Source organism: Pungitius pungitius, chromosome 17 (assembly GCF_949316345.1).
Source record: "Pungitius pungitius chromosome 17, fPunPun2.1, whole genome shotgun sequence".
Classification (NCBI taxonomy): domain Eukaryota; kingdom Metazoa; phylum Chordata; class Actinopteri; order Perciformes; family Gasterosteidae; genus Pungitius; species Pungitius pungitius.
The window spans coordinates 12,846,647-12,864,595 of NC_084916.1; the positions used below are offsets into that span (position 1 = coordinate 12,846,647).

At 46.2% G+C, this 17,949-nt stretch overlaps 4 protein-coding genes across 4 annotated transcripts; all 4 read right to left on the reverse strand.

The window, feature by feature from the left end:
• Window positions 1-152: 152 nt before the first annotated feature.
• LOC119219354 (peptidyl-prolyl cis-trans isomerase FKBP14-like) lies at window positions 153-2,201 on the reverse strand. The gene is made up of 4 exons (XM_037474527.2): window positions 1,904-2,201; window positions 1,637-1,788; window positions 1,065-1,192; window positions 153-478 (listed from the first exon to the last, which is right to left on the reverse strand). Exons 1-4 carry the CDS (start codon window positions 2,095-2,097, stop codon window positions 320-322), a joined length of 633 nt encoding a protein of 210 aa, XP_037330424.1. The 5' UTR covers window positions 2,098-2,201; the 3' UTR covers window positions 153-319.
• A 106-nt stretch (window positions 2,202-2,307) lies between these two features.
• Window positions 2,308-9,485, reverse strand: LOC119219321 (acetylcholinesterase collagenic tail peptide-like). Its single transcript, XM_037474472.2, has 18 exons — window positions 9,033-9,485; window positions 8,315-8,423; window positions 8,114-8,223; window positions 7,845-7,964; window positions 7,629-7,673; window positions 7,485-7,511; window positions 6,247-6,318; window positions 6,084-6,146; window positions 5,962-5,988; window positions 5,834-5,878; window positions 5,613-5,648; window positions 5,460-5,540; window positions 5,236-5,332; window positions 4,952-5,091; window positions 4,708-4,827; window positions 4,339-4,468; window positions 3,877-3,979; window positions 2,308-3,209 (listed from the first exon to the last, which is right to left on the reverse strand). The coding sequence occupies exons 2-18, from the start codon at window positions 8,409-8,411 to the stop codon at window positions 3,140-3,142; spliced, it is 1,383 nt and encodes a 460-aa protein (XP_037330369.2). The 5' UTR covers window positions 8,412-8,423; window positions 9,033-9,485; the 3' UTR covers window positions 2,308-3,139.
• A 133-nt stretch (window positions 9,486-9,618) lies between these two features.
• LOC119219367 (cytochrome c-a-like) lies at window positions 9,619-12,572 on the reverse strand. The gene is made up of 3 exons (XM_037474545.2): window positions 12,417-12,572; window positions 10,654-10,825; window positions 9,619-10,488 (listed from the first exon to the last, which is right to left on the reverse strand). The coding sequence occupies exons 2-3, from the start codon at window positions 10,820-10,822 to the stop codon at window positions 10,343-10,345; spliced, it is 315 nt and encodes a 104-aa protein (XP_037330442.2). The 5' UTR covers window positions 10,823-10,825; window positions 12,417-12,572; the 3' UTR covers window positions 9,619-10,342.
• A 1,079-nt stretch (window positions 12,573-13,651) lies between these two features.
• npvf (neuropeptide VF precursor) lies at window positions 13,652-15,135 on the reverse strand. Its single transcript, XM_037474528.2, has 3 exons — window positions 14,929-15,135; window positions 13,887-14,260; window positions 13,652-13,783 (listed from the first exon to the last, which is right to left on the reverse strand). Exons 1-3 carry the CDS (start codon window positions 15,103-15,105, stop codon window positions 13,714-13,716), a joined length of 621 nt encoding a protein of 206 aa, XP_037330425.2. The 5' UTR covers window positions 15,106-15,135; the 3' UTR covers window positions 13,652-13,713.
• Window positions 15,136-17,949: the final 2,814 nt, after the last annotated feature.

Consider the following 17,949-nt stretch of genomic DNA (forward strand, 5'->3'; position numbering starts at 1 on the left):
CTAGATTTGGATGTAATCCAGAGGTTACTAGTAACAGAAATTGTCCTATGATTTGTATTCAGTAACTAACTCCATTTCAAAGTACTTTAACCTAAATGAATGTATGAAAGACACTAGTGTGCTCTTGTAAACACACAAAAATACAAAGTAAAACATCCCTGAAACTGGTTCAAAGCTTTTACGCTTCAAGATTTTTTTTACCCGTCACACAGCAGATCAACACACTGCCTCAGTAAAAGTGGAATGTTCTGTTGGGAATAAAACTGCAGAAGTGGAAGACACCGGATGGAGGGAGCGCTTCACGGAACACGACGAGGATTTAAAGTTCATCGTGTTGGTAAGTAAACTCTCTGGAGGATATGAAGCCGTCTTTGTTGTCATCCTCTTTGTCGAAGATGTCCTTCACCATGTTGTCATGCAGAGTGTCGTTCGGAGGGTAGCCGTGACGCTCGAACTCTTTCCTCAGATACACTTTCACCTGGTGGATCGAGAGGCAGAGACGGGCGGTTTCATGACAACGAGACAGGTGGAGATGGAAAAAAAAAGTAGCCTGTTAAATACATTCAATGTAAGTGCAATTCTTAAAAAACAGGATTAGCAATGCAGTCTAGAAAAGATATACACTTGGGCAGGTGTATTTTTCCACAGTATACTTTCTATTCACAAAGACTATAAAACAATATCCTTACAGTACTTTTAATTTAGGTTATTGCTTTTAAATTTGCTCATACATTTTATTTCTTATTATTTTTCAATTAATTGAAAACGGTTTGTCTTTGGAATAAGCAATTCATTCGGGAAGGATGGCCCATTTAATCCAGTCGGTTTATTATTTCCGGATTAACTGAGATGTCTTCATTCGACCTTGTTGTGTCGTTTTCATATCGTGTGAAATCATTGTCGTCGGCGGAAGGTCACACACACACTATATTAATATGTTAATATTCGGAGGGTTCGGTAGGTGATTCATCTTAACATTTGACAGATGAGAAATTTGTGTATTGCATTGTGTAGCTCCACAGACTCATGAAACTCTTGTGTTTTCTGAACCCATCTGTGCGTACCTCGTCCCTGGAGAGCCTCCAGTCGTCGTTGAGGTCCATCTCCTGGAAGGACTCATGTGACCTCGGCCCATTTCTGATCTCAAGCACATCGACAACGAAGGTCAGCGTGCTCTCGGGTGGGATTTTACCTGACCAAGCAGACGCAGGACAAGAGTTCAGCCGACACCGAGACTGGCTTCCAAAGGAGACTACTTTGGTAGCCTAAGTTGGATCCCTCGTGAATAAATGCAGCATCACATTCTGAGGTAACTAAGTTAGAAAACACCTTGAAAATGAGAAGCAAACTTAGGGTTGCTGTTTTAGTCGTGGTTGTCATGGGAAAAGTTAGGTATAGGCAGAGAAGAGATGGATGCAATTGTTAAGGTGCTTACCAGGTCAGAGCAGAGCATGGTTCACATGCTCCATGTTGAGAAAAAGTGGACTAATATTGCTGAATGAAACCATTCAGTGTGGGAGTCCTAGAGACATTCAAAAGAAGACAGACAAGTAATATACATGCATGCATAATACACGGGGGGGGGGGGGAGGGGGATGCAGGGGAGTTTGAGGGAACATGAGCCGAGCCACAGTACCTCTCCCTTCCTTCCCATAGGCCAGTGCAGGAGGTACAACGAGTTTCCTCTTCTCTCCAGAACACATGTCCTGCAGGCCTTTATCCCAGCCTTTGATCGCTTCTCTGATGCCCAGGGTGAACCACATCGGCTGCTTGTCTCCTTCAGCCCGACTGGTGGGCAAACACATTATGAACCATTACAAGTGCCAATCTCAGAAAGAGATTATTAGGGCGTTTTAAAAAAAAACGTTTTCTCACAAAATCTCTTATGTAAAAAGTCCTATACCTGGAGTGAAACATGGTCCCGTTTTCAAAGTACCCGTCGTGATGCACCAGCAGGATGTCTCCGTACTTGGATTTTCGGTGACAGAGAAAGGGTCTGTGCAGGACTTCTACTTGCACCTCGGCTTCGGGCACTTTCCCCCCGCCGACGGACACCAGCAGAGAGGCGCACACGCAGCTCAGCGCGGCCAGCAGCATGCCGCCAAACGCGCACTAAAAGGCTTCGGTGAGTTTGGAGAAGAAGAAGCAGCCGAGGAAGCAGCAGCGGGAGGCGGTGACGCGCCTGCAGCGGGTCCTTCTACGTGGCAGTGACGTTTCATCGTTCACTTTGTTGCAGGAAGTCGGTTGGTTCCTTGTTCCCCTTAAAAAAATGTTTAAAAAAAAGAAAAGAAAACGCGCTCACGGATCCACGTTGAATGGCACAATCTTTATTAACTTTCGTGGATTGATGAACTTTACAGTCATGCAGACAGATTATACACGAATCGCACTGCTGAATCTACGGTGACGTCACTCTGGTGCATCTGAGCAGTTTTTTTTCTTCATGCTGCGGCGACACTCGCATGTATTTTTCTTGCTGTTTTTTTGCAGTGTGACATTCCTTTTTTCCTCCTGTCGGGTATTTAAAGATTCATCCCAGAGGGGCCATACTTCTACAATATTGGTTAAAGCAGTCCACTGTGCACGAGTACAGGTTCACATGCACAATCACAGCGTTGCACTTCATAAATACATACTTCCGAATACAATACACAGGATCAACAAATACACATTAATACACCCCTGATTTACATAATACAGTTTATATATGTACACATATATAGTATCAATAATATATTTGCCTCTTTTGCAATGGGCTATTTTTTCTCTCTCTCACTACAACAGATGTACAGAATACACCATGTTTCTGCAATAACAGTCAGTAAGTCATACACATGGCAACTATTTGATATGATGCAATCATTCAAACGTCCCCCAACCATCTCCACGGATGGAGTGACATTAACAGGGAGCTGCTCAGCGAGGCCAGTAAAATAATGTAACCTTCAGAGGAGACAGTCTATTCAAGGACCCCTCCCATGCTCCTCATGGCTATGAGCAGGAACAAAAGCGCTGCCTCGGTCCTTTAGTTATTTTTTAAGACCTCAGTACAAATCCAAAGTATACACCCAGGATCAGAGAGAGAATTTTCAATGTTGCAATCGGACTTGCAATGTTTTCTTTTCTTCACTTTTCCGGTTCAGGTGAAATACTTGCAACCAGTGGAATCGATGAGGCAAGAGTCGGTGCATCTGAGCTGCCCAAAGGACCTGCAGAAAGACACAGACAATTATTTTAACAAGTAAATGATTACGCAATGTGTATCCACTCCAAGTTTCTCTAATTATCTCTAAAAAAAGTAACAGATAATCATGTAGCAGAAAATTGCTCGTGTGGCTCAGAACACACCTGCTCACTAATTAATTCATGATTAGTTTGAACACTAAAAACAAGGTCAAATGATCAGTGGTTATGCAATGAGTTGCATTCATGAATATTTTCCTGGCAGGGAGCACTGAAGTCACAGGAGAAATACATATAAGTAGGCCTTTTAAACCGCTGGTTACTAGCAGGTAGGTAAGCTAACAGTGGCATCAATCTTCTCAAGTGCCAGCAAGAAAGCAAGTGTGCACTTTGTCCCAACATATTTAACTAATCCTGCAAGTATAAAGCATGCCGAGCTGTGTGATTAATTAAGTGCTGCCAAGATTATGCTCCATCATCTCTGGATGCTTTTAGTGACACGGTAAAAGTACAGTACTTCATTCAAATGACCCTTTACGATCCTTGGATGGGTGCAATTCAAAGCAGCTGCTGATGAAAAAGGAAGCGCATTGTACTTTCTTGGCATGGACTCTTAGATCCACTTTAGCAAAAGTGCCCCACGAGGAAATGGCCGCTCGGGCATATGTTTGTGCGACAGAACGCTGCATTTACCCGGGGAGATAGGACTTGCACGTCTGATAACCAAAGTCCTTTCCGTCACACTCCTCGATGCCGTCATGTCGGTAGCCGTCTCCACAGTAGGCCCACTTGCAGTCTGAGGTGGAGAGAGGCACGGGGGGATTAGAACACAGCCGGTGAGAGAGAGCGAGCCAGGGAAAGCAGAGAGGAGACGTTACTGATTGCTTTGGCACACCAGTGTGTTTCCGCAGGTGCCAATACAGCATTTTGCTGCTAATTTAATTGAACGGAGGAGAAGAAGAGAGAAGTGAGAGGGCAGCAGGAAAAGAGTTGGCAAGACGAGTGAAAGACCAAGGGATGGGTTTCACAGCGTCTGCTGCTTTCATCCCCCTGGTCAAGTTGGGTTGGAGTCTGTGGTGAATCTCATTTCAATAGTTATATATATATATATATATATATATATATTCAACTCAGCAAGTGTTGCTTGCGACTCACCGAGACAGGTGTCGGTGACAATCTGGTTTCCGTCATCGCACTCCTCTCTGTGTTGCGCCTGCACCTTTCCGTCGCCACACACACCAACTCTGTCCGGGACTTTCTCTGTGGACTGGAACGGCTGGAAGGGCTGGACAAGTGGTAGAGAAAACTTGACGTTTGAGGGTTGAGGCCTTGAGGCCGTTCGCGTTTCAAACCAAATTTAGCCCAGGTCGATTAAAAAAAAAAGGTGGTGCCTACTGATGGAGACGCAGCTAAGCACTAGATCCATAGATGTCAGTTTTAAAATGACCAATTAGGGTGTCATAACCTCCAAACCTATTTGAAAGGTGTTTCACAGCTCAACCAGACACCAGCAGTGGCCATTACCTGAATGGGCCTCCATCCATCTTTGTCTTTGAAGTAGAGCACCCTCTCATCCTTCCTTAAAGCTATTGCGTTGTCCAGACGTAGATGCTCCATCTCCTCCTCACTGTTCACCACAAATATCTGCAAAGGTACATACGGGGTAAAGCGAATGCTCGTCAGTAATTATTGACTCCGTAGAAAGGACATGAATTCAGTGTGGATGAAAACCCTGTACGGAAGCCGTTTTCTGTCAGCGGCGTCTCACCGCCGGGACTTTGTCGAGGCCTCCTCGCCGCGTGTAGCTTCCAAAAGGAGCGTTATTTGCCCCGAGAGTGGAACCACAGTCACAGCGACCCGGTGGACCGACGGGACCCTTCTCCCCCTTTTCCCCGACTAGATAGAGGCCTGCAAAAAAAAAGATAAGAAAAACAGACATATGACTATGCTTCAGTTATTTTGATACTCTTGTCCTTGTCTTTCGCCACCCTTTTAGTTATTTCTTTCTACGCTGCATTTGAGACTGTGCTGTGAGTGTGCGAGTTACTGTACCTGGAGCAGCCGGACCTGGTGGCCCTGGGTGGCCGTTCGGACCCGGGAGCCCTTGGGGTCCCATGGCTCCGGGGCCTCCACTGTGGCCCTTCGTGCCCTGTGCAAACCAGGTAACATCCCAATGTTCTAAAACGAGTGGAACTCGTGCGTCGCATAAGCCGGTGAGAGGACGCAACTCGCAGCCACACCAGGGCGAGGCGACGCGGTCTCAGGTGTTTTCTCACCTGTTTGCCTCTCTTCCCCGGCCGTCCAGTCGGTCCTCTCTTTCCTGTGAGCCCTGGCTCTCCCTTCGGTCCCTGTTCACCCTGGGAAAGGAGTTGAGGGATTAACCGTCTAAATCAGATTTTTTAATTTTGTGGTTATGGATTCATTCTTACCTTCTGTCCAAGCATCCCGGGCAAACCAATGGATCCCTAAAGAGAGATCAAATGAGAGGGTGATGTGAGGAAAGCCTTTATCTCGGGAGAAAGGGCACTCGTTGATTTTTACACCCATCATAAATCTACACGATGTGAAGTGCTCATAATCAATCCTAAGCATAAATAGATCCACAACAAAATATATATTTTAAAAACAATTTAAAGACTTCTGCACCAACCTTATCACCTTTCGGTCCTGCTACTCCAGCATCACCGTAACCCCCCTTTTATAAAAGTACACAGATAAAAATGTGATGAATGGTTAGATATTTTTGCTCTGACAAATGACAAAGAATTTGGAACTAACCTTTTCTCCTTTATAACCGGGCAAACCCTGAAAAGATACACAGGAATATAACAGACTAAGATACATACTTTCCAAACACATACATGAGTGTGTGTGTATGATGTCGTTAAGATGTGACAAACCTTCGTCCCTGGTGGTCCCCTCAGTCCTGGTAATCCCATGAGACCTGGATCCCCCTTCTCCCCCTAAACCCCCCCCCCCCCCACACACGCACACACACATTCATGAGATTCCCATACAAATTAGTGTGAGACCTCAGGTATACGCTGGAGTGGCGGGACTCACCTCGGGTCCCTCTGGGCCAGGCCATCCGGGTAGTCCTGGTTTCCCTGGGAGGCCTGGAGCCCCCGTACGGCCCTGACGGAACACAATCGCAATCAATACCAACACTTAGGTGAAGATATTGGTGAAGTTTAAGCTACCTCTTGGTTAATATTGCATGAAGGACTCAATTTCCTTTTGAGTGTTGAAAGTCTTATCTTCAGCAGCAGGAAGTTCTTAAGTAAGCTCTCATTTGAAAATTATACATTTAGTACTTAACTGAAATGATTTATTCAATCGTGAGATTCAAATGTTGGCCAAAAGCTAATTTATTAATACTTGGACTGATTTCTGCTTTTATCCAATGTATGCTGATGATCTGCAGCTTTTAATGTTTGTTGAAACCCTGTGTTTTCAAGGCCAAAGAGCAACTGACTTTTATAACCAGGTTAAGTAAGCTTCACGAGCATGTCGAACTGCCTATGATTTCCTAATCAGACACGACAGAAGCAAACAAAACTGGGATGTATTTGAAGCTTGAGGTATTTGAGGTAAAAAGGGCTTCATCTCGCCAGTTACCTGCAAGCAGGAGAACCAACTGTCTTTTTTAGCCGTGCATCTCGGTGACACCCCGAAGGAGCGTCCCAGAGCAAGCTGCCACGCTAGCAGCAGGCCCTCCTCTAGCTGCCCGTCATTAATACCGCAGCCTGCAGGGACACCGAGTACCTGCCGCTGTGCGGTGAGTGATTTATCACGGAGAGAGCCAAAGCACTTAGGCAGATTAAAGTAAAGAAGTGGAGTGCTGGAGAGCCTGGATCAGCAGGACTGAAGTCCAGCACATGGGCTAATGGAGTCAGGCCAAGGGAAGGAGAGGAGAGAGAGAGAGAGAGAGAGAGAGAGAGAGAGAGAAGCAAGAGGCAGGGGCGAGGGAAAGAACGGGAGGGGGGGGGGGGGGGGTGACGGAGGGGTGAGGAGCCGGAGGATGGCTGGTGACATCCAGGGATGTGATCAAGCTCTGCTGTGCGCTTCCAGCGGAGACTGACTAATGCGGCGCGGCCCGTTTAGCAGCTGCGGAGGGTATTCTGAGCACATCAAAAGGACAAGTCGCATCGCGGAGACCGAGGATGCACGGGAGGGGACTGGAGATAGAGAGAGAGAGAGAGAGAGAGTAATCCAGATCACATTGTTCCAAGGGCACGCGAGATGGCCCAGAGAGAGATGAGCGAGACGACGAGACGTGCAGGAGAGGTGGGGCGGCTCACCTTTGACCCCGGACGTCCAATTTCTCCCTAGAGGAAGGACAAACGAGCAGAAAAGGAGCACAAGGACGACCGCCACAAATACGGTCATAGAAAAACAAAACCTTGCAGATACATGTCAAGATAAAGGCACAAAAAAAAACACACCTTCTCCCCTTTTGGTCCTCTTATGCCCGGGAATCCCCCCCGACCCTGAGAGATGACACCAGCTCACAGATTATGAAAGAGCACATTACATTTGTAGAATAATCAATGTAATAAAAGGTCATTTTGTTACGTTTCCCTTTGATAATATGGCCGATTACACTGCGTTGATGGATGGCTACGATCTAATCGGACTGGTGCATCTCCTGTGAGCCTTACCTCGGGACCCCGGGGTCCTGGTTGTCCTGGAGGTCCAGGTGAACATCCCGGTATCACAGGTTTCGGTTTTTCCTGTACCCCTCCTCCAAAAACACTCGGCTCAAGCACGCCGATGCCGTCCTTCGATCAAACATACACAAAGTCCACGAGACCTGCTGTTAGCTGACCAGTGGGTGTAAGAAATGGTGTATTCATGCAAGCATGCGTGTGTGTGCGTGCGTGTGTGTGTGTGTGTGTGTGTGTGTGTGCGTGTGGTTGAGAATGCCTACGGGGCTGCCGCGCTTCCACAGCTGAGGCGGCGGAGGGAAGAACGGCGGCGGGGGCGGCGACGCGAGGCAGCAGGGGTCAAATGTCAGCGGCTCGTCCAGAAACCTGAGAGCTGAGGGGGAGACAGTCTGCCGTGACGACTTGTCCAAATGGGGCCCCCCCCCCCCCGGCGGCCATTGTTACAGTTCCCTCACGCAGCTTACCTGAGCCGGCCGAGGGGATGCTGTCCAAGTAGGAGTGACGGGCCCACGCAGCACACAGGACAAGGTGGAAAGACGCGGCGAGTCGGACAAAGTACATCCTGGCGGTTTGCTGGAAGCACAAATAGAAAAAACACGCACACTTTTTTTTAATGCGGTTACAGACAGCTGTCACTTTTCCTCAAACATCTGGAGGTTAACTTCAGACCTCTATCTCTCCGTCTCCCTCTCTCCTCATATGATACACTTGTTGAAAGCTCCACACTGCAGCAGATGCAGCCACCGCTGTAATCCCAGCTGTGCACCAACCCCCCCCCCCCCCCCCCCCCCTGCAGCCTGGTGCCAGAATTAAACCTGGGAGGGGATGTATGTCAGCAGGCTTATTATGACTTCTGCCACTTTATGAGTGAAGTCAAGAGTAACAGGCGGCTGGCACAGGTTCATGCACACAAACATTTACAGTAGGCTCTTATTTCTTCTTCATTGGATGCAGGGTAGAAAACCCTGCGAAATCAAAATCATAATCATGTTTTCAGCTACATTCACGAGTAAGTATGCCGCACCGGGTTCAATCAGCTGATTCACATCTTCATCATTGGTCAACCGCGTCTCCTCCTTTTCTCTCCTCATCAAACGGACACAATGCATCAAAGCCCACGGGCGTTAAATGGAAGCGATGCCATCTGCATCCATGGCTGTGAACACACAAGACCCAGCTTACCTTTCACTTGAAATTGTGCAGCACTTGTAGACACGCTGTCTGCCGATCCGAATGCGCTAAATGAAACGCGCGGCGCGCGCACCCGAGGACTGTGGCTCGCGTGCCATTCGCCGCGCCGTGGCCAATGTGGACCGCTGATGAATCTGATCCACTTATCGACCCGCGTCTTTGCCCCCTCGCCGCTCAATAACAACACAGTTGAGGAGAGAGGACCTTTTCTCCCTCCCTCACCCTCTCTACCTCTTTCTCTCAGCAAAAGCCACTGAGAGGAGGCAACGCAGCGGTGGCAGCTCGAGTCCCGGCGGGTTTGGATCAGAGGCTCATTGACCGTTGCGTCTTCTGGATCGACTTCAGTGCAGATGATGGCTGAGGAGCCGATGGCACTAACAGTGTAAGTCGGCATGCAACACTCGCTCGGCACGTGTCATGTCGGTGCTGCTCGTCTTCTCGGCGGTGAAATGACGCCACCTGCTGGAACCTTTACTGCATCGAGTCAGTGTGCAATATTCTTACATAACTTCGTTAGCCTTTGTGATTTGACATGTTCATGTCGGGCGAAAGGTGAAAGACATCTGCTGCAAATATATCCATGGCGTAAGGTGTACCTAATTGTCGTAAAATTTAATGGCAATAAGATACACACAATGAGTAACTGAAATGAATACAAATATAAGTCCTTTCAAAATGGAATGAATCAATGTGGGAACAAATGACACACTGAATTAATTTGCTGAAGCAGAAGAATGTTTTATGTTTTATTTATCGATTCACGCAATGTCTCAAAAAGTAACAAGAGCACCATGTAAATAAGCACTTTATTATTATTATTATTAGACCATGGTTAGATATTTGTTAGTATGCAACTTCTTCACCCCAAAAAAACCACAATGGAAACAACAGGAAATAATAAAAAAATGGTTTGACTTCATTATTATGTATTCCTATAGAGAAATCATTATATAAAAACACACAAAACTCATTTTAAAGTGTAACTTTATAGCAATAAAAGCAATTCCACCGACCTGTTGGTACAAATGAGGAGGAGATACAATAGACAGCCCAGGACCATTTAAAACAAACACTTGAAGAACACAGTACAAGGGACATAACATGTAACATAATGAAATTGTTTCTGTGGAAGACCTGTGGAAGGCTGATTCATAACATAATTAAAAACAGTCTCCTGCACACAAAAACAATGGGGTATTTATTTAAAAACTATTGTGAATTCAAAATTAAATCAAAGAACACATTGTTTCGCCCCTAAATGTACAGTGCAATGCTTTTGAGTGTTTTGTGTTTTCAGGGCATTAGGAGGTGGCGTCCTTTAAATACGCTATAATATCCAGTCTTTCCTTCTTCTTTTTGAGCCCGTTGAACACCATCTTGGTACCAGGAATGTACTTCTTAGGGTTCTGAAGGTAGACATCCAGAGTTTCCTCATCCCATATGATACCTGAAGGACAAGACATGTTGCAAACTCTTTACTGTAAATAAATGGCCGACATGCTTTCAAAAGAGAGAAAGGGTCTGCTTGAATGCTTTTGAGTCTCTAAATCTGTCTGGATCAGTTAGCTATTTGCACGAATCCATTGAATCCGTCAAATAGGAATCCGTATACCTTTATTGACGTTGGCCTGTGTGTAGGAGAAGCCAGGTGACTGTCCCGTCTTCCTTTCAAACAGACCCCACAGATTGGGTCCGACCTTGTGGCGTCCTGCGTCCGTCACCGTGTGGCACTGGGAACATTTCTGGACAAACACCTTCTTCCCCTTGTTGATGTCCGCCATGACCTGCAGTGAGTCAGGAGAGGAGACGATGGCAGTGAGAGGATGCTTACAGCAGTGACGTGCGGTCACTGGAGGCACTGCCTCCCCTATCTCATCATGAAATGTAAAAAAAAAAAGATTAGAAAAATATAATGATTAAAAAAATAAATATATTTTTTCCACTGATAGAAGTGTAATTATTAGATTCCAATCAATCCAATGGGCAATATCGCTGAATTTGTGTTTTTTCCTGTCCAAATACGGGAAGGCGGCAGCGACGAGCGGTGCCTCCTCTCGGATTGCGCAATCCCTCATAAACCCGGCTTGAGCGGCTCGTGTTTTTGGTCAATTTGAGCTTGTGTAATTATTGTCTCTATATGTCTCCAATGTCATGTTTGTACAGTTTTATCACATGTTCTCACACCCCATAGCCATGGTGCTGTATTTCACGTATGTTAGTCTAAGGTAAGGGAGGCAGCTGGACTGTGCGCCTCCCTTCCTGCTTTTCACTGCTGGAGGCTGAGCCAGTACCTCCGTCTCCCTGAAGGGGGCGTGTGTGAGCACACGGGCTCGTTCTGCAAGTGTTTTTCTTCACGTATTACGGACACATGGCCTAGTTAGCATGTGCTAGCTAAAACAGTCAAGTAGTGAACGTCAAGTGCACATCATCAGTCCTTTGAGACTGAAAACATACAGTCTGAATCGGACCGACCAAAAACGAGCAATAATGTCTCATAATGTCTCATAAGACAAAGAGACGGAACTGAAAGAAGATAAAGATGACTTTTACACCACCGAGATGTTTGTGCAGAAGGAGAATGGACTTAACATAATTTACAAGGTAAGAACATGCAGACCCTGCTGTACACGACACAAATGAATAACCAGCCATACGTAAACAGCTGCCTCTCAGCACAACACAAGGTGTAGACACTAAACTTTGTGTATCGCATTTCAGCAGCCTACAGAAAGTTTCTATTCAACAGACAAACAACATTGGGAACTTCGTTCGTTAGCCTAGCACCAGAAGTTGGTTGATAATTAGCATGGAGATTGACATTAATTTTTATTTTATATTTTGATCACCGCACTGAAACAGGTACATTATGCCTCTATTCAGTACACCCCGTGACTCTCAACCAAACAGCGCTTGATTTCATTATAAAAGTATACACGATACGGGATACGAAACATAACCAATAGTCAATGGGCAATCAGCCAGTTGAATGGTGAATTTATGCTACTTTGTTGAATTTGTAAATCTGACTTTCAAAGAGTCAGTGCCTCCACAGACCAGCAACCTCCCACGCACGTCACTGGCTTACAGGCACAGGCCCGTCCTATTTAATCAGCGGGAACAAGGGAGAGAGAAGCCAATAGGGTTTGACGGGATTCCAGTCGTGATGTGACACAGCAGAGATGAGCGATCAATCAACAGCACACTTCTGGATTGAAGAAGTCACGGGAACGCTGGTTATCATGAAGCCACAGAGAGACTTGTGGGAGGTTATGTAGCGTTAGCCCGAAGCATCAAAACAAATGTTTCACTGACAGTGACGGAAAGTTGCAAATGTAACCCGGGGAGGGACCAAAATATTCCCCTGGTCCAATTTACCTGACAAGGTGTGTAGATCCTCCAGATAAAAAAAACGCTCCTCCACCTCCCAAAGCCTCGGATCTTCGAGATAAAAGTAAAAAGCGCTGCGGTTTCAGAAACGCGACCGAACGAGAAGCTCAAACTCTGTCAGATTCAGGAAAAGGGGAGCGGTTCAATAAGCAGAGCGACTCAGAGGAGACGCCGGGCTCCAGAATGCTCGTCACACCCACATCGGCCCCCCCGGAGGCAGGTGAGGCGTGTTGGCTACGCAGGTGAGTACTTTTACTCAATATCAGAGCCAGATGGGTTGACTTTTACTTTATAGGGAATTAGCCTACATAACCTACATTTAGATTGCCCCTATTTAAATATTTAATGCTTTTAAATTGTTGGCAATTGTGTCTTCAATTTACAGCACATTTAACAATGGCTTCATTAAGCCGTGAAAGTGCTTCTTCATCACAATGTGGAACGTAGGGCCTTCTTCTTCTTCTTCACGAGGTCTTCTTCCTTTCCCGCTTTAATTAACAAATATGGCAACAGAAAAAACAAAGTGGCCCATGTATAATGAATGTATTGTTAAGCCTTTAGTGAGCATTATTGGAGAGCCAGCATAATGGCAGGGCCTGGAATGAGCACACGTCGATGACAAGCGGCCATGATGAACGGTCGTAAGTGCTCTGCTCCGCCGCAAAGGAAGGAGGAGGAGAGCAAATTCAGTTATTTTCTCAAAGAGCAAGGAATTGAAAATGTGCCACGTTGTTTGTAGTTAGACGCACGGCGGCCAAGTCAAATTCCTTGTGTGTGTAATAAATGTTTCCTGATTCCCGATGACACACATTCTTAAGACACACATCGGCGTCACTGCTCTGGAAGAGGTGTTACCTTTAGCAATCCATCTCGTTTTTCAATATTTTGACATTTTTCCCATGAAGAGTCTGTGATTTGTGTGCTTGGAGCGAGGTTTCAACTTGCTGTTTGTCCCCCTCTCTTGGTTGTGAGGATGCGTTGCGCGTGCACTCCATGGCTTCTCGTATCTCGCAGTCAAGTGCGTGTGAATGGTCAGAATTACAAAACTTCATCCACATCTGCAGCTTGCTTCATGTGGAGAAAGAAAAAGTTGGACACCATGAGGAAAACAAGGAGAACAAGTAGTAAAAACAACAAGTAAAACCCAAATTACTGTCTAAATAATAGGAATTTATTAAAAGAGACGCATACATTTAAATATTTGAACGCATTTTATTGCACTTTGTAATGCTTTGTCTTCACAGTAAAAACACTGATATTTTCTTCCGTTGGCTTTTCTGATCTTTCATCCTCTCAAAGACTTGTCTTCCGTCTCCACCTCATCTGAGCCGGCTGTGAAGTCAAAGTCTTCATCCCTGTAGGGAAGAGAAGGCAGTCGTTGATCTTCATACTAAAGCAGAAACTCGTCGGCTCAGGTGTTAAATTGAATGGTCAATAAAAGGGTGAAGAGTTGCCTACCAGTACAAGCCAGTGTTCAATAACTTTTTATTGACGAGAGTCCTAAGAAGACTCCTGTATGGACTGCTTCTCCCAAATCTCTGAGGCAGCACTGGGCCCGGTGCTTCTCTGATGATTTTGGGGCCCTCGGCGCACCTTTGAATGCCCCCCCAGGACCGGCCAAACCTCTGGGGCATGTTGGGGGTCGAATTGGTGTCGTCAGCCGGATCGCTTTCCCGTCCAAAGCGCATGGGCATGTTGGCGTGCAGGTGGGCCGGCGTGGCGGTGGGCGGGTGCAGCTTGATGATGTTTGGGAGGCTGATTCTGTAGGTTCTGGGGGTCGAGAGTACGCGGAAGCTCTCGAGGTCCAAACTCCTGCGGATTTCACTCGTTGCCTGGAAACGAAAAAACATGTGGGGAGTTTGAGATCCGAGTAACAATAGGATATTTTGTATGTGTTCTTTGCTGGAGCTGAATCCATCGATCAATCAGTCAATCACTCGACACATTCAGTTATGCTGTTTACATCTTCTCAAACACGAGTGATGATTGTAGTTTCAGGTAGAAGTTTTTCAACATCTTAAGTTTTTTTTACAGCTGGTTGGATAAAAAAGCAATTAAAAAAAGTCTTGTTTGGCTCAGCTTAGACTTCTCTTTTTTTTGCATTGTCCTAAAAACCTTAAAAAAGGTAAATCCATAAAGTTTTATTTAATTTAGAAATAGTTCGACACATTTAACACCATTCTAATCATTTTTTGATTAATATTTGATTAATTTTTCATTTCACATTTAATTATAATTTGATTCGGCAATGATGAAATAAAAATAAGGCTCTAATGCTCTATAAAAACGTGTTTGCTGAATAGCAGATGTTATGTTTCTTCATAATAACCCCAATATGTATGTAAAGATGGTAATTTTCTGTATAATTTTTTGCATTTTTGCTTGAAAAATTCCAATTATCATTTGACAAAATCAATTAATTGACTAACTTTTCAGCTGTGAAGCTAAAACCTGAACGAGACGAATCCCGCCCGCCCTTCTCCGGTCTGATGGCTCTTACCTGCGTGTGCGGCTGCCTCCTCGCGGTGTGTCCTCCACCGGCGCCGCTCGGCAAAGTCTTGTCACTGTTGATAGATTTCCAATAGACCTGCGGGTCGGACGCCGCTGCTCCCCCAAGGCCCCCCAGCATCAGGAGGGCCGACAGGATCGCTGTGTTCGACACGTTGGCCGGAGACATTGTTCTCTCGGGGGGCGCTGACCACCCTTATTAAAGACCCCCGAACACACACGTCACCTGTCGCACTGGGATCCAAACTCCCACATGAAGGTGTACAAAATGACGCATGCACATTTTCCCCCAAGCACCAATACCTGTCTGAATAATTATCGAGCTCTGAGGGATGTATCTGAAAAGGCACGTATTCCCTAATTGGGGGTTAATGAGCTGGTTGGTATTTTTGCCAGAGAAATTCTGAGGGAGACTTAAATAAAAACAGACTATCAATGGAAATACTGAATGGGAGCACCTAGCACCTATAACTGGAATTGTTCAATTACATAAAGGCTGCCTTTCTACTTACTGCAAGCTTTGAGCATTTTGTCCAGCTCGCAATGACAATTTATATCTGGGAAGCAGAGAAAGATCAGTCTGAGTTGATAAGACGATGCCATTTTACTTCTATTGTTTGATTGCCCTCAAATGTGTCCAATCCCTTACATTACTAAATATCTATATAAAGATCTAACATTTCTGTTATCATCTGTGTATCCAAAATGTCATTTGAAACATATAAATTGGTACGTTATCCTCATCGTTGACGTCATTGCTTGTTTTGGACCCGGTTGATGAAGAGCTGCACGTGGGAAGACGGCCACATTCTGGTTGAAGGCCTTTGACTTTTTGAACTCATTCAGATTGTAAAGCCGGCTTTTTATTACGCATCTAAAGTCCAAGCCAATGCTCCCGCAGAACAACGTCAAAATGTCGCGTTAAACTCTCTTCAAAAGGTTTCTCCCGTTGGCTCGGGTCACCGTGTTGGGCCTAATGACCTGGAGATATTTCCTCTCTTTGCTACAACTGTGACTCATCGACTGAAAACACTGCATCTAGCAACCGTTGGCCTCTTCGGCTCCGACAGGCATCTGGCGACACGGGGGGGGGGGGGGGGGGGGGGGAGAGACGATGTCACTCGCCGTTCCTGTTTTACTGAACTTGTCGATAGTGTGTGGAGAGCCACGAATGACTCAGACAGAATTTGAGGTATTTCCGGTGTGCAAAGACAAAGGCTCCGAATGACACAACCCGCACGGAGGCTTTAATTTGATCCGTGGCCGCGCGTCACGGCCCCCGAACGTTGTTTCCATTTCGCACGCGTTGCCATGCCGAGTCCCACCCTCGACGCGGTCGGTCTGAAGCGTCGCAGCGTACCGGCTGTCTGGTTTCACTGATTCAATATCAACCATCAGGATGCTTTTTTTTTTATTTTAGGGCCCGGGGTTTCGGTGCATCTTTTAGATATCGTCATTTACCTCCCTCCCTACCTCCAGGCCTTCTCTTTGCCCTCCCCCCCCCCCTCCCTCCCGCTATGACCCGTGGCCCCCGGCTTGCAGGCTGTGGGGTTCTGGATTTACGATCCTGTCACTTATCCAGAGCCTTATCCGCGCAGAGCTTCTTATACCTCAAGCTCTCCCTTTGTTCTTCCACCGAGCGCCCCGAGCACTCCCTCGGAGACCTTGTTCTCCGCCACTGTAATTCTCTCTTTTTTTATGTTTATAATGTGCATCCCTCGCCACCCGGGCGGCCTTTTCATCTTTCCATTTTCTTTTTGCGTTTTTCGGGGCCTCCTCTCCCCCCCCCCCCCTGTTCTTGAAAACAGACGCAGCTTCGTTGAGAGAATTACTGCCTCGCAGGCTTGATTTAATACACGTTGAACCTCCCGCTTACAGTGTGGAGTGCATTTGAGTCATGGTGCACCTACGGTTCAATCTTGTTTCGACAAGAAGAAGAACTTTGTGGAATGTTCGTCCGTCGGCCTTTTAAGTTTTCCTTTTGATCGGTCCTGCATGACCGATGGAAAAGAAGAGGAAGACTGATAGAGAAACACAATAAAAGGAGACAGAAGAAGAGGCAGAAACAGGAAGCAGATTGCAGCCGGCCGCAATGACGCCGTTGATCGTTACCTGCCGGCCTCTCCGTTTTTCATCTGGCAGCTTTCCCCTGGCATTCCTGTCCGGGACCGAGACTCGGGTTCCCGGGATGATTTGTGGGAATGTGCTGTTACCCCCCCCCCCCCTGTTGAGCTGATTTATGTGGTGCTATCCACCCGCTCACTTAGACATCAGCGGGGTCATCATCACAACACTTTACATGCCCGAACACTCAGCGAGGAGACACATTCATCAAGCCCACGTGACGGGTTATAGTTTTATCAATGATCAAATCCATTTCTGCGGGATCACCGCCTCGTGATGTATGGGACAGCGGTCAGACAGACACACGGCCGCCAACCGCCCATTGTGTGGCCGCCGGGGGGGGGGGGGGGCGTGATCACGGATTTGTGTCTCTAATGAAGACCACATCCAATTCGGGGACGGAGGGAAAACTTTGAGCGAGCGGGAGGTTGAGGTGACAGAGATGCAGAGGCCCGAGGCCCTCGATGAAAGCCAGAAGAAGACCATAAACCGCCTTGGTTCAATTTCATTTTTAGACAGTGAGTAAAACTGTGCTATGTTGAATATTCCCCATTTTTGTTATTGTCAACAAGTCCGACTCTCTGTGAGTGGCTCTGAGCTCGACTTGATTGGTTAGTTCTTATTTCATGAATCCAAAAGGCCAAATAATATGATTTAACAGCTGGGAACTGATTGGTTTCAGTTGGCTCTTCATATGGTTGACTAAATTATATATAATAAGTTTATCAAATCAATGGTAGGCTTCACACTGAGGCCATTTTGAATCATCGCAAGCCAACCAAACCATACATTTCTCTTGGTTCCTGAAGTTATTTTTCACATTTTACAAGCTGTAATTTGTAGGGTTTTTTGCCCCCTACATGGCACACTGCTTTTCATGCAGACAATT